The 16007-nt window shown below is 48.0% G+C and overlaps 1 protein-coding gene across 1 annotated transcript in view; it reads left to right on the forward strand.

Moving 5' to 3' along the window:
* ADAMTSL1 (ADAMTS like 1) overlaps positions 1-16007 on the forward strand; it is a 355504-nt gene that overhangs the window by 222967 nt on the left and 116530 nt on the right. Inside the window, exon 15 of the mRNA XM_004706548.3 lies at positions 10770-10980. Within this exon, the coding sequence (XP_004706605.2) occupies positions 10770-10980 (211 nt within the window). The remainder of the gene's footprint in view (positions 1-10769; positions 10981-16007) is intronic.

Here is a 16007-nt window from a genome sequence, read left to right on the forward strand (position 1 = left end):
TATGTAGAAAAGACAAATAGTGTGTTAAGGGTGTTGGTGAGGAAGACTGCCTACAAATGAAGACATAGGTGGTGGCCCCTACAGCCTCTGTGGATGAGTGTCAAGCAAATCTCTTGACCCCTAAATACATCTTGATCCTTATGATAGTTAGGGTTTTTTGTGCCAACATAGCGCCCATAAGAAGATGTGGGTGGAGTTTAGCCTGTCAATCAGGTTGCAACTTAATGACCTCATTTGGAGGTGCCACCAAGATAAATGGCTCACTTGAGACAGATCTCTTCTCTCCTCTCCTCCCCTCCCCTCCCCTCCCCTCTTCTCTTCTCTTCTCTTCTCTCTCTCTCTCTCCTGTTGCCAAGCCACTTCCAGCCACACTGATGGTAGCCAGAACCCTGGAGATGTATCCATCACCATTGGATCTACAATACTTTGCACCCACCAGTATGTGAGCTTCCTTCATTCAGCATCATTGCTATGGCTGTGTGAGTCTGAAGAGGGATTTATGGACTAGTATAGGGCTCATGGACTTGATCTGGAGTGGGCTTGGATGTTTCCTTGATATAGAATGACTTCTTGATATAAAGCTCTCTATTACACAGAGTGTCCCCAGATTTGTTTCTCTAGTCAGCCCTGCCTGACACAATCCTCAATCAAGCTCAGCAGAAGCCTGCTTTCTTTAAGGGAGATACTTTGGGATGGGGTGTGATTTATTGAGTGGAAGATTTTCCATGCAAATCAGTTAAGATTAAATAGAGAAAAAAATGAATTTAAAACCATAAAGTTGCCTTAGGAAAAGGAAGAGAAAATCAATGCCAGATGACAGTTTTGGGGGGATTTTTTCTAAATAATTCCTTCTATGACTTTGACCACTGGGAGAGGCCCCTAGCATTTATTTCTAATAAGACACTTCAATTCAAATTCTAGCAAGCCAACTAAGACTTCCTAAGGGCAAAAGTGGTTAATCACTGTTCCTCTCTCCTCTTAACCTATTTCTCAGGAAGCTATATTGAAATTATAAAAGCCAGCAGGAAATCTATCTCACTTTAAGGTGTTCTTACCTTGAAGACAAGGTGATCAAAAAGCCCCGGAACGTTAGATGTTTTGATTTCATCAAACTGGGTCAAGGTCAACCGGCCTGTGGGTCTATCTTGAACCGGAGATGTCACAGAGAAGTGACACGAGGGGTAGAAGGCTAAAGACACACGCTTCCTCAGTTGACCTAATTTGGATGTTGACATTTTGTTGGAAGGAGGACCTATCTGGCATGCGAGTAAGGAGATGGCAAGCTTGTGAAGAGACTTCATGGAAAACGTCCATTACCTTTGCATTCCATTTGTCCACCGAGGTTGTGAAGCTCCCCTGTGTACCTTGGGCCTGCAACCTTCCCCCCAAGGGGAACTCCCCGGTGCAGAACTCTTCATTACTTTGACCAGGGTCAGCGACAGTGTTGTAACCTTCATTTGTTTTTGTTTTGTTTTGCGATGAAGAGTGGGGCACCTGGGCACAGTCAACACACTCCCTGAGACCACAATGTTCTCCAGGGGAAATGAGTGCTTTACCAGCTCAGGTGGTTGGTAATCTTGGCAGGAACTGTTTTGATGGGGCCAAACACTCGTGCCAAGCAGGCTGTGATTCAGAAGAAGCCTGGCTCTCCCCTTGATTTCTGAGCCATACAAAGTCGCTCTTTTATAGACTGCCCAGATACTCCAGATACTATTTATCCTATTATTGGCTTTCTCTTAATTTTTGGCCTTCAACCATATTTTCCATCGTTATTGTCCAACATCACCTTCGGTCTTTTCTAGGCCCCTTGAGGGAGTTGCTTTAAGGCGGTGTTGGCCAGTGAAACATAGCGAAATCTGCCTGCTACCGCCGAGGGTACCTCTTGCCTCTCTTGGCCTTTTTGTTTCCCTCCTCCAACCTTAGCCACACAGACCAGCAGGGGTGGCCTCAATTCACAGTTCCATTTGGGGGAATTCACTTCTTTCCCTGAGCCTCCACTTGCTTATCGATACTTTGGGACTTTAGAGTCAGGAGGACCAGGTAACGTAACAGAGGTGAACAGCCTTGGTGACCTGCAAGCAGCCACTGAAATGCGGAGGCCATGAGCCCCACGCTGCACCAGGCTTGCCTGGCTTCTGCACTCCTGTGGTGCTCCTGGGTCAGCCACCTCGTTTCGTGGCTCCTGTTCACTTCCTGTTGTCTAACCTTGTTTACTTTGTCCCTGGGTGTTTGTCAGTTCCCGGCTTGCTCCAGAATGCATCCTCGGGGTCAAGAGTACATCTCTCTCTGTTTCCCACCTAGTGCTTAGCTGTGAAGGTTTACGTGGTCAACTGTGTGGGTGTTTCACAAACGCTCGTTCCCTCCATTTCCATGACCCATGGAGACCTTTCTTGCTTGAGCCCTGGAAGCCTGCCTTTCTACTGGACTCACTGCAGCCCTGTCCTCACCCTCGCCGTGCAGGCAGCTCAGTGTGTAGCCCAGTCTGCCTCCGGGGATCGTGCTCCTTGCTCTAGGGGAGGCATTTCTGTAAAAACTAGTTCTTTTCCGTGGTAAATGATACTTCAGACCCAAGATCTGGACATTTGGGGTATTGTTTCCTCTGAGCTGTTCGGGGAGACATGTATATTTGTATAAAATGTACATTTATATGTGTTCATGTATCTGTGTCCATTGATCCATCTGTACCTAAGCCATGAGTTCTCACTGTGTCCAATACAAACTCACTAGCATAAGACTCATTCTAGGCTCCCTGGTTTTCAGATGTGTAACGCCCTCTTCTGACAGGCTGAAAGCGTCTCCTCTTCTCCATCCCATATTCGTGCATTGTCTAATTCACCCCGATGTTCACTGCCCAGCTCTAGAGTGCGTCTTGTGTGAGTAAACCATCCTCATGAAGCTTCTGGCTGCATGTTGAGCTCCTACCAAGGGGAGGGGAATTGGCCGATAGGAAGAATAGCTCCGGACAAACCTCACCCACCCTCCTTCAGTTGGGGGGATTCTGGATGAGTTGCTCACTGTCACCACCACCACCACCTCCACTCAAACCCCAGTGGAGATTATCAATCCGAACCGAAGTGATCAGAGTTGCATTTATCACGGAAATGTGGCCTGTGGCTTCATTAGTCAGGGAGACGAGACAACCTGGGGTTTGCTAGTCACAGTGCAAAGAAGTGAGGCAGGGTTCGAGCCACTGTCACAGTCAGTCCCAGAGGCAATACCGTGGCCCCTGCTGAACACCTTCTGGAGTTCCAGACCCCTTGGTCTCTGGCTTATGTTTGGATGGCTCTCTGCCCTCCTGACATCAGAGACAGTGTACAACAAATAAATACCTTTGAGGAACTTGGGGGGAAAACCACACGAGGTTTAAATACATTTTGAAAACCAACAGGTAGAACTATAAAGTTGGAAGGCTAGCCACAAGTCATTCCGGTGCTTGTAACAAATGTCTTAAATCTGTTATATTTAGCCACATCCAGTGGATCTCAATTCATGCCACTCCCAGGGACGACGTAGACCTGTCCCATAGGGTTTGACCAGGCTGTATTCTACTGGACAGATAGCCAGGTCTCCCCCACCCACCCACCCCAGCGCCACTGTCGTCATTAGGTGCCATCGAATGGACTCTGATTCATTGCCACGGTACACACGCCGCCTCCTACTGCACCATCTCACATCCATGGCTCTGCTTGAGCTCGTGGTGGCAATTCCTGGGTCCGTCCCTCTGGGGGTGGGGCTGCCTGTGTTTCCATGGGCCCTCTCTTTTACCGAGCCTGATGTCCTTCCCTGGGGACTGCCCTCGCCTGAAACCATGCCCAAAGCGCATGAGATACCATCCTGGCTTCTATGCAGTCTGCCTGTTCTTCTTCCAAGACAGATTTCTGCATGTTCCTGGCAGTCTGTGGTATCTTCTGTCCTCTTTGAATACAGTCAGTCATTCAAAGGCTCCAATTCTTCTATGATTTTCCTTCTTGGCTGTCCAGTTTCCACTTGCATAGGAGGTGATTAAAAACACCCCGACTTGAGTCGGGGCTGCCTTAGAGCCACTGGGTGAATTCAAACCACCGATCTTCCAATTAGCACCCAGGCAATCAACCCCGGCTCCACTTTGGCTTTTTAACTTCCATGTACTAGGGTTTTCCTGCTTTTTTTTTTTTAATCGCCCACCCCCAAAGAAAATCTTCATCTTAAATTTTGAATACAGAAATATGCCCTGCCTTCCTGCAAGAGTCAAAGAAAGAGAAGGTTCTTAGGGCCTAGAAACTTGTAGTGGGGAGTGGGGAGTCTGCCAACAGAAATTACGTGCATGATGCCAACAACGAGCAGTGAGTGGCCGGAGGCAACACCCATTACCTTCTTGGAAAAAGGAGGCACGAAAAACCTTGGCAACTCACATAATGAGCCCTTGTCCACAGGGAAGGCAAAAAGGGAGAAAAAAACTCCCCTTTTGTTTAAACTAATGCACATGCAAGCTGCTCAGATGAGCCCACCCCAGTGGGTCCTTGACTGCCCACATGAACTCTGGTGGCCACCTTACAGAAAACCAACTCACCTCTGGGAGGGACGTCACTCTGCCTTTGCCGACTTGGCTGCCCAAAGTATGCCGGTGCTTTGCTGAAACAACTGCAAGTACACTCGGCCCTGGGAGGGTGGGGGGACCCCGAGTTTGTGTGCTTGCTTCTGTTACTTGGGAATGAATGATCATTCTGGCATTTGCCATTTTCTGGAGCTATAAGCACCAAGGAGCGTAGCATGGGCACCTCGGGTCAGCTTGGCTGCCTCCCTCCTCCTGGTCTTAAGAGGCTGCCTGCGGCAGGTTGCCTGAACTTGAGTTCGGACCCTTCTGCTGACTGGCTATGTGACTTTGGGTGGCTCTTTCACCTCTGGGAGTCTCTGTGAACTAGGATAAGGCACACGATGGGTGCTCGCCTCATGACGGCGTTAGCCCGGCGACTCTGTGGGAAGGCAGCTGTGATGTAAATGGAACCTGCCAGGGATCATCTGAAAAATAATATCACATCACAAACAGCAACACTGTATGTAACGCATGAGATGTACCCAGATGTACCCCTGCCCCCACCAAAAATGAGCTGTAAGTGCAGTTCGTCGTAACTTAGATCTGCCGTGAATCAGAAACTGCCTGCACTTGTCTCAGGATTGATGTAAAGGTTGTCAAATAAGTTTATTATATTAATAGATACTTTTATTTCAGGAGGCGTTTCTTACCTACGAATGTAAAAATTCCTGACTGACCTAAAATGAATCCGCCAGAATTTTTTTCCTCTCTCACCCAAAATAGCTATTCCAAAGAGCAGACCCTAATGAAGCCATTCACCTGTGGTTAAGTGAGACTTGTCTTCTCTAATTTGAAGTTCTGGACATCTCCACAAGGAGCCCTGGGGGCACAGTGCTGACAGGTGGGGCTGCTAACCCCAAGGTCCGTAGTTCGGAACCACCAGCTGTTGTGTTGGAGAAAGAGGAGGCTTTCTACCCAGTAGAGTTGCAGTCTCGACACCCACAGCAGCCGTTCACCCTGACTCTATAGGGTGGCTGGGAGCGAGAACGGACTGCAAGGCCGTGAGTTTGGTCCTTCCCGCGCTCTCCACACTGCCGGTGGTCCAGGGTGAATCTTCCCCTACGTTACTTTGTTAGGTTAACTCAGGAATCATGAATTACTTCCTCACTCGACAAATCTGTCCTCTTTCAGCAAAAATTATTTAGGTCTTGGTGAATTCTTCCTCTTCTGTAAGCGGCTCTGTCTTGCAAATGGTGTATGAAATCCTTTTCAAATGTTTCATTCTTGCACCAATACATGCTTTGCTTCTGGAGAGCAGGTGTGCATGAACACCTACCTTCCACTAATCTAAGAGGCTGCTATTTCTGCAGGAAAACGTATAAGTATTTAGACTTAAGTGGAAGACAGCCTTTCCAGAGCATCATGTTCATTCGGGTCTGGTTTCGTCACCCAAAGAGTTGAGAGGAGAATGTGGTGGTCAGAGCATGGGAGGCTTGGAAATGGCCTAGTGCATCCTTCCTTGAGAATGCCCTGTGCTTTAGTCGGGAGGAGACAGAGCTATCTACCGTGCGCAGTTCTCCCCAGTAGCACTGACTGGCCTCCTGGCTGCCAAAAGGCCTCTACTTCAAGGGCCCGGAGGCTGGATGTTCGCCAAGAGTGTGGGATGGAGGGCAGGGCTGCAAAGCCCCAGCAGGGCCACACTTTGACCTTGGGAGAGCACGGATTCTGCAGGCTGCTCCTTGGCGGGCCTGAGTGTCGTGCCTGGTTATTGAGTCTTGTTTCTTGTCCACGACGCTTTGTTTTTCACGGAAGAGTTTAAACGTGTGTGTCTATACATCTTGAAGGAGGGCAGACTGAATGAAAATGTACACAAATCAGAAGTGTGTAGTGTGGAGCTTTCCCAGAGATGGGACCCAGAGGAAAGCATGGGGGAAGAATGGCAGCCAGGGGCCCCTCTCCCCACCCCACCCCACCCCACTTAGGCCCTTTTTCTGGCTGCTATCCACCAAAGGCAGCCAGCACCCTGCCTTGTAACACTGAAGAGTCGTTCGCCATTTGAACTTTATCTAAACGAAGTCACGCAGGATGAGTGCTTGTTATGTGTGACTTTGTGCACTAATACTCCGTATTTAGTGAAATGCTTCCTTCACGAAATACTAAGATGGATGCATCTGTTTGGTTTTTGGTTTTGTAAGTGCAGTTTCTTCCCCTTGGTTTATATAGTATCGTATGAATTGCCCTCGTGGTTTGATCCATTCATTTTGGTTGTTTCTGGTTTTAAGTTATGATGAATAGTAATATTCATAATGTTAACTCATGATCAATAGTGTGCTCTGGATAGTCTTTTGTGTACATCCTTTGATGACTGTGTGCATGCTTGGGGGGAGGTGTAGAATTGTGTTAGTTGCATTGCTGCATATACATATTCCCAGAATTTAGTAGCCGACAAAGATGCTAACTCTCGCCTGATGCGCCTGTTCTTCTCAGTTGACATAAGTGAGGAATCTGGGAGTAGCTTGGGTAGGTGGTTCTTGCTCAAGGGCGCTCATGAGGTGGACCACGCCCAGGACTGCCCAGCTGTGGCTGAAGGTTGGTGAGACACCACGATTCCCATGACTCTGGATGTTCGGGAAGGCGGCGCCTTTGCCCTCCTTCCCCAGAGCGAGCGTTCCACGAGAGAGAGCCCAGTGGGAGCTGTCATGCTTTCCCCGTAGTGACCGTGGAGATCCACGTCACACAGCTTCTGCCACATTCTGTTCACTAGAAGCGGGCCACTGAGTCAGGACCGCATCCGAGGCTCCCTCTTCGGAAGGAAAGAAGATAGGAGCAGCATGTTAAACATGGGCGTCATCTCACGCTTCCACGGGCAAGCAACCCCGTCAAGTCCACCTCGGACTCATGACAACCTAGGCATGTCGGGAGGACTGTGCTCCGTTAGGCTTTCCGGGCGGTGACCTTTTGGAAGCAGATTGTCCGGGCTTTCTTTTGAGATGTCTCTGGACGGGTTCTCCCACTCCCCTTTCAGCAAGTCAACCAACACCTGACCATGTCGACTCTCCCGATGCGAAACACTCAGGGGTGCCAAGCTGAGTCTGACTCCGAGCTGCCCTACAGGACAGAAGAGAGCTGCCCAGATGAGGCTCCCAAAGCTGTAGGTCGTTCTGGAAGCTGCCTGTGCTATGACATCTTCCTCCCTCCGAGCAGCAGCTGGGTTTTAAGCCACCAGCCTATTAGATTGAAGCAGCGCTCTGAACCACTGCGTCCTCAGGGCTGTCTCTACCAAACGTTCAAAACTCCAAGCCAACTCTGCCCATCATCAGGTCAATTATGGCTCAGAGGTGCCATCAGGACAGGGCAGAAGTGCCGGGTGGGTTACCAAGGCTGGATATCTTGCTGGGGCGAGAGAGCTCTCATCTTCATCCTACAAAGGGGCTGGTGAGTTTTCACTACTCGCCTGGTGGGTAGCAACCCATCCCCTAACTCACTCTGCCGCCGGTACCCGGGCTAGAGGTCCACAGATAACACCCACAGCCAGGCAAACTCGCCACGCTCGAGTCGATTCTGACTCACAAAAGTATTACAGCTTGGGAGGAGATAGAGGGGAGCTGATATCAAAGAATTCAAGTAGAAAGCAAATTTTTGGAAAATGGTTGTGGTAGCAATTGTACGATTATGCTTGATCTAACTGAACCGTGGAATGCTATAATATCCATAAGAACTCCAAATAAAGTAATTAAATTAAAAAATATATTACAGCTTAGAGAAATGCTCATAGAACTCTCCTGTTTGTGTAACATGTGATGAGTATTTACAAGAGGGTTTTCGAACACAGGGAATCTAGGGTGGATGATCCCTTCAGGACCAGTGGTGTGAGTGGCGATACTGGGAGGGTAGAGGGAGAGTGGGTTGGAACCGATTATAAGGAACTATATGTGACCCCCTACCTGGGGGACAGACAACAGAAAAGTGGGTGAAGGGAGACGTCGGACAGGGCAAGATATGACAAAATAATAATTTATAAATTATCAAGGGCTCATGAGGGAGTGGGGAGCGGGGAGGGAGGGGGAAAATGAGGACCTAATGCCGGGGACTTAAGTTGAGAAGATATGTATTGAGAATGATGAGGGCAATGAATGTACAAATGTGCTTTACACCATTGATGTATGTATGGATTGTGATGAATTGTATGAGCCACTAATAAAACGATTTTAAAAAGAGGGTTTTCGAGGTGTTTCCTGGAGATGAGAAGGAACGGACTGTTGGGAGCCAGAGACAGTCAAGTATGAGTCCTGAACCCACAACTTCCTAACGGCGGGTCATTGAGCAAGTCCTCCTCTTAGATGTTCAGATTCTCCCAACTGTAAAAAGAGGAAAACCAATTGAGCTGACCTCTTGTTCTACAGAGAATTAAAGAGGTTAATGCATGCTCAGTGCCTACCACAATATTATCAGGTCCGTTCTTTTGTTTACTAATGAGGTACTGATTAGCTAATGATCTAGAACAGTGTTTCTCAACCTCCTTAATGCTGTGACCCTTTAATACAGTTCCTCATGTTGTGGTGACCCCCCCCAACCATAAAATTATTTTTGTTGCTACTTCATAACTGTAATTTTACTACTGTTAGGAATTGGGCAACCCCTGTGAAAGGGTCATTCGACCCCCAAAGGGGTCGGGACCCACAGGTTGAGAACCACTGATCTAGAAAGTGCTGCAATATGTAACTGACTCAGACGTTGACTCTGCTGTTAAGAAAGTGCACGCTTTAGCTAGAAGGCCCTTGACAGGCAGAATAGCTAATGTAATGGGCGACATGATCAGTGTCTAGAGAAGGTCTGGCTGCAGTCCACGAAGTGGATCGCATCCTGACAGGTGGAGCTGGAAAGAATGCTGAGGGGCAAGGAAAGGACAAAAGGCATTCCACGGAGCAAGTGCTGGAGTAAAGTCAGAGTAAGAAAAAGCATGCGGCCGGAATTGAGGATCAGAAAATAATTCCTTATGGATACGGCTTAACCATAGGCAAGATGAAAGCAGGTAGCGGAAAGGTAGTTACACGTCAGAGTAGCAAGAAGCAGTTGATAAGCGTATATGTTCATTTTTATGGTCTGATGAAAACATTAATGATTTTTAAGCCAATTTTCAGAGCTGACTACAAGTGAGGCAAGCCTAGCTACCAAAGACTCGCTGACCATGCTTTTCTTGGCTAAGTCCTGTGTGTAGAATCTTGGGCTCTCAGGTTGTGAACAAAACCTTCTAAAACAGATTATGAGTGATCCCTTCTGACTCACGGCCCAAGCAACTGAGCCTCCGACCTTGCCATGCCCAAAGTGGAGCCTGGATCAGAGAACTGCAGCGGGATGGTTTACATCTTCTCCGTAGCTCCCTACCCTTGCACTTCTCCAGCCGGGCCCTAAGGAATCGGCCAGTGCAGGCACTCCTCTGCGTGCTTGACTTCTTCCTCCAGATAATAGGCCCTCTCTCCCCTCTTCTCCCTCCAGACACTGATCTGCTTAGCAGCCTTCACTCTGCTTACATTAGCCAGCCCCCGCCAGTGATGATCTTTATACACAAGACAGAGACATTTCTCTACTCTGATGGAAGTTTAAAAAGAGTTGCGGCCAATGACCTTTCGCTTTGAAGCCAAAGAAAAGCAATCATGAATTTTTCTGTCTTGCTAAGAATTTTGAGACCAGAGAGATGAACAAAAAGAAATGTAGACCAGGGCTCAGCAAGCTTTTAAGACGGAAGAGTTCATCCTGTCCCTCACAACATTCAACAATGATTCGGCAGCCATAAATGTATGGTCACAAACAAATGAACTCACTATTATCCCAAGAATATCCTTGACATTTTTTCAACTTGACTTTAGAGCCACCTGTAGGAGCTGCAGTTTACCAACCCCTGTTCTAGACCCGCCGTTCAGGGTGTGGTGTCCAAAGCCCCATGTACTAATCCCACATCTCATCTAGCAGATCCTCCTCTTTTGAAGAGGTGCCTTCATTCAATCAAAGCAGACAGGATTGTGAGCATAATACCCCGTGCTCACCCACTTTGCTTTCTCCTATGAGTAGCAGGAATTTGGGAGCATGAAGGGAGACCCTCGCTTCTGGGTTTGGGATAGAATTCCAGGCAGATCTTCTTCTGGAACTCTGCACATTCCCAGATGGGTGTGTTTAGTCCATACGGAGCGCTTGACTTCACAGGAAATGTACTGCACACAAATTAACAGCTGCTTCTTCCTCTTGAATTGCTTCTCAGGTGGGAAGTTGGCAAGTGGAGTCCCTGTGGCCTCACCTGTGGGGTTGGCCTGCAAACCAGAGACGTCCACTGCTCTCACCTGCTCTCCAGGGAGATGAATGAGACAGTGACCCTGGCTGACGAGCTGTGTCCCCAGCCCAAGCCCAGCACGGTGCAAGCCTGTAACCGATTCAATTGCCCTCCAGCCTGGTACTCTGCACAATGGCAGCTGGTGAGTTTGGGGGTCACTCAGTGGGGGACTTTTGTTTGCAGCCGATAGTCCAGATGGAGACCCTCTTTCCCAGGAGTTGTGTCCCATTGAAGGTCTGTTCCTCCCTCCCTTGTCAGTATTCCCACAACCTTATGCAAACTCGGATCTTCTCATTTAAATGCTCCGCTCTTTCCATGGCACTACACCCAGTGGAGGTCAGGCAACCCAGGGACCATCCACCAGCCTCGGCGTAGTCACGGCAGAGTGCTCACCAAGAAAAGCAAACATTTGTAAAGACTGGGCAACATAGTTGGTTCTCCATAAAGCTACTCAAAGTCGTGCCCTTCCTGGATTGTGCAGTGCTTAAACACTGAGGAATTGAGATCTCTAAGTAAGCAATGGATTTTTTTTTTAATCCATTGCTTAACAAAATCACAAGTCCAAAATTTGGAGTCGATTCTCAGGATTCTTCTATAAATTCCAAGTCTGGGAACCATTGTCCTAAAGCCAGAGTTGGCAAGTGGACCTAGGTCAGCCCACTGCCAGTTTCTATAAATCAAGATTTCTCAGAGTGCGGCCATGCTAACACTTTACATGTCTGTTGTCTGTGAATGCCCTTGCACTACAAGGGTCAACTTCAGTGGTTGTGACAGATCCTGTGGCCTGCGAAGCCAAAGACGTTTACTGCTTGTCCCTTTATAGGAAACAAAAACACATTTTTTTGCAACCCCTTGTTTTAAATCATGTGCTATAATAATAAAAATGCAAGTGTTTATTATAATAAGTAACATGACTATGTTTGACCAAACATAAATAATCTTTTTGCATTCCCTAAAAAAGCACAAGCGATATTTTTAAATCATTGGGATAAAATCTTGCTTCACATTCCCCTTCCCCTCAGGCCTTGAGAGGGCTGCAAAGGTCACAAAGAGTATGCCTGGAAAATGGGGAGATATCATCCCATTTGTCATGACGGCTGTTGACTCTCAAAAGTGCCCCAGCTGGGATAAGGAACAGAGTCAAAGGGCATTGCAGATAAGGAGCCCATAGCTTAGCTTTGGTCTTCGTGCTGAGAGGGAGCTGACGTTTCCAGGCAGCCATGCCTCCACCAGGCCTCTTCACAGATGGTAGAACCTCGCTCTTCTCTCCCCTCACCGTGGGGCTGTGATTGAATAAGAACTCCAGGGCATCAGATAAGAACGAATGTGCAGCACACGGACTATTGAAGGCATCGATGAGCAGCTGCTGCTTTCTTTCAGTGCTTAAACACGTATGGCTAGTTCATACATGACATGGAACTGTGAGACCTGTGTGGTAGTGCAGAAGATGAGAGATATTTTGACCATCTAGTACTAGCATTTTCCTCATAAATATATACTGTGGTCCTAAGGAGCCCTGGTAAATGTTAGAGTGCTCACTGCGAGGTCAGTGGTTCAAACCCACGGCTGACTGAGGGAGAGAGATAAGGCTCACTGTCCCATCAAGGTTCACAGGTAGGAGAATCCTGTGTACGGTGACTACTCTGAATCTAAAGGAACCCGGGTGCTGCCACGCACCTCATTAGAGTCAATGTAGCCACAGTACTTCTCTGAAAGGTCGGTTAGGTTGGAAGAAACTGTAGCCCACAGAGCAAGTGTCGGGCTGACCCTCACCAACCCTGTTTTAGTGATCCTGTCAGTGATAAACTCAGGGTTAGAGACTGCTAGTGGCTGAAGGGGCTCTCGGGGGATCCCTAAGCCCCTCGTTTTACAGGTGAGTTCAGGGTGGCCTCCATGTGTGCAATGGATTGCTGGAGGCAGAACCCATGGCCCAGGGTGTTCTGACATCTCCCACTCCCTGCCATCCAGGGGCTGCCAGCTCCTAGCTACCCTGCTGTACAGGGTAAAACTGTCCCTGTGCGCTTTCAAGACCAACGCTGTGGAAGTCGAAAGCCCCCTCCTTCTCCCAAACTACATCTAGCTCAAAGTAACTTAGGACCTTTCACTGCACCCCAGACCACCAACCTTAAAGAATGGGCCCAAATTAGCATCCACTGTTGAAAACTTAGTATCCCTAGAGAGAAATATTGTGCTTAAAGCATCATGAAACTATTAAGTACCAGAATCATTAGCCTGTGTTGCTATTAGGCACAGCATATGTTCTAGATACAATGTATATTGAATGAAGAAATGAATTAGGGGATCAATCCTGCCTCCTCTCAGGCCTTGAAAATCCTAATCTTCTCCTTTCACTAAAGGCCTGCTTTATGGCAGTTGGTCAGAACTGGCTGTCAGTGAGTGTCATTGGAACGCCGACTCTTGGCAGGAGCGGCACACACAGCTGGACACTGTCATCAACCCATCGTGCTTTCTCAGTTTCCAAAGTGCATCCACTGCATGTGTGTCACTTTTGTTCTGTTGCCGCCACCACCACCCATGCTCACTATCTCTGAAAGAACATTTAGATCATACATGGTTTAAAACCGTGCGGTTCCAAAGAGCCAATTATTCTTTCATTTTTTATGTACCTTGGGTCTTGTTAAGACAGGAATTTATTTTGAAAGCTCTCTCTATTCCATTAGCAAGAAGTCTTTGCAGATGAGCCAGATTGAAGTCCATTTTTCAGATCAAAAAACTAATAAAAACAACTTTCTGAAGTCCATCCCATGAGCCAATGATGACACTTAATAGAACCTTTTAAAAGGATTGTGTTACACGCCCACTCTATTATGCTTGTAACAAGATAATCAAGCAAATGCCCTGCGAAAGGTAACGTGAAATGGGGAACATGGAAAGTGAAAGCCACCAGGCATGCCGTTCTACCGAGAAAACCCCTTGTTACGAGTTAGCTACATGGGCTGTGTTTGAGGAGTCCTGGGTCCCTTTACAAAATCTCTCTGAAAGTAGAGGCCGAAACAATGGACTTAATGCATTATGTCCTTGACCCTTTCTGTAGTCACGCGATGGTAGACTTGTTAAAAGAAAGGAAGTCATGAATGATGCCGGTGGTGGGAGAAGAACTGAAAGGGTCTCCGGGCTATTGCTGTCCTCACAGGACATCAGTTACTGGGGGCTCGCCTTGTCATGTCCCAGCTGTGGACCGTCTGTTTGCCTGACCAGCCATCTGATCCCGCAGCCAGTTGATGGGGCTCGTGTGGGCTTGTCTGGTTAGCTGTCTGGATCTACCAGAGGATTACACTGAGTTCTTCAATTGCTTTTTATACCTTTCAACCTCCTCTATCATGGATATCGTGTATAAACTCCTCAGGTCTAATACCTCAATACACAGTACACCTGCCCCTTCCCTGGAAAATCTAGCCTTCCTTTGATGGTCTTCAGGTGTGCATGACACCCATCGACCCTGTTTCATAGCTAGAGCCCCGAGCCAGTCTCAGCATCATTTGTTCTGCACACGGAAGTTCTGTTGATTTTACCTCCTCCACGAGGGGGCTTCAGAGAGTTCATGGGAAAATCAAAAGTTCCTGGAATTTTCCCACAGACCTTTTGAAGTTCTCTTGTATCCTCCCCCCTACCCCACCCACACATGCACTTTCCTCTTCCTTCACCCTTTTGCCATAGTCTTGGTTCAAATCCTCACAATCAGTTAACCACGTCATAGCAAGTGGTCTCTTTCTGGATTTTTTTTAAATTTCTCTGTCTCTTCTTGCCTAACCCTGAGTTCTCGCTGGTTTCATCCCACAAGCCCTCCATGAATCCTTTCAAATACGAAGATGTGTGAAGAATTCCCAGAGAGGGCCCAGTTGTGGTTGTTTGTTACATGCTGTCAGTTATTGCCAGTTCAGAGACCCTGAACACACCCTGCATGCCACAGAACGAAGCCCGTGCCAGCCCTGCACCGGCCTCGGAACGGTCACCTTGTTGAACCTTGTCAGTCAGCCTTGTGGAGGATCAGCCGATGCCCAGGTGCCTCATAACATATTTAGGAATAAAAAATGTTTTAGCTGTCCTACGGTGAAGAGATCTCTAACCTAAAACTCGTGTTGCTAGTGAAGCGCCTACAATGTCGGTTACTGGAAAAGAGAAGGGCTGGGAGATGCTCCCTATGCCAAATGCAGGACTCATGGGGAACTGGCCTATGAATTGTAGTGAGAAAAAAATTAAAAGAAAAATGGTGTCGTTTTTTACAATAAGGAGATCATAATGATTTATGAGTGAGAAAATGGAGTGCAGAGCACAGCTGTCCTCCTGTGACTTCAGAGCAGGGAGTATGGCCAGTCCCTAGGAATACCGCCAAGGCCAACCCTGCCTCCAGCCACTAACTTCTTTACCCTGTTGTGATACCAGCTGCCCCTCCCCCTGCTCTCTGCTCCTCTGCTAGGCTCCTCAGTCCTCGGCATGGACACACACAACTCACAGACAATACAACACTCAGGATCATGGGGTAGATGAGGCTGCTTAACAGGTTAAACGTCGGGATCGGAAAGCTTAAGGATACAGCTATTTTTTCCACGGTGCTTCTCCTCAGCCATACTTGCAGGCGTGTCTGTCTCAGGACCTCAGTCACCAAACCCCCTGTCCTCTGTCCTAGCTCCAGCCAGTGTTACAAAGTTCTTATCTCAAAACACAACTCATGGCCATTGAGCCCGTTCAGACTCCTAGAGACTCATTATGGTAGCTCTTCAATAGACTAGAGAGGGGCAGAGGGGCTGGTGATTTTCTTGAACTTCTGACCTTGTGGTGAGCAGCCACCATGTGAGCACTGTACCACCAGGGCTCCTAAAAAACGAAGAAGAAGAAGAAGAATGGTTCATGCGTTTGCTTGACACCGTGCAAAAGCCTTTCATTGCTGATCAATGCCCCAAGGACACCCCACTCTGCAAGCCAGGCTCCTGCCCAGAGGCTGTCAGCTTTACTCATCGCATGGGCTGGGAAGCCTGCTCCTCTGCCCCATGAGCTCGGTCGCATGCGCCACTTCTCTATGGACGGGGGTCTCGAACCTGCTTCCCTCGTGGCTTGTTTTCATCTCCACCTTGAGATTCTCACTCCCTACTTCTGAGATGGCTCACTTTCTACCCACAGGAGTAGCAAAACTGAAAGCCCCCCCCCCCC

This window comes from Echinops telfairi, unplaced genomic scaffold, assembly GCF_000313985.2.
Source record: "Echinops telfairi isolate 266 unplaced genomic scaffold, ASM31398v2 ScPeMD7_25;HRSCAF=90, whole genome shotgun sequence".
Taxonomy (NCBI): domain Eukaryota; kingdom Metazoa; phylum Chordata; class Mammalia; order Afrosoricida; family Tenrecidae; genus Echinops; species Echinops telfairi.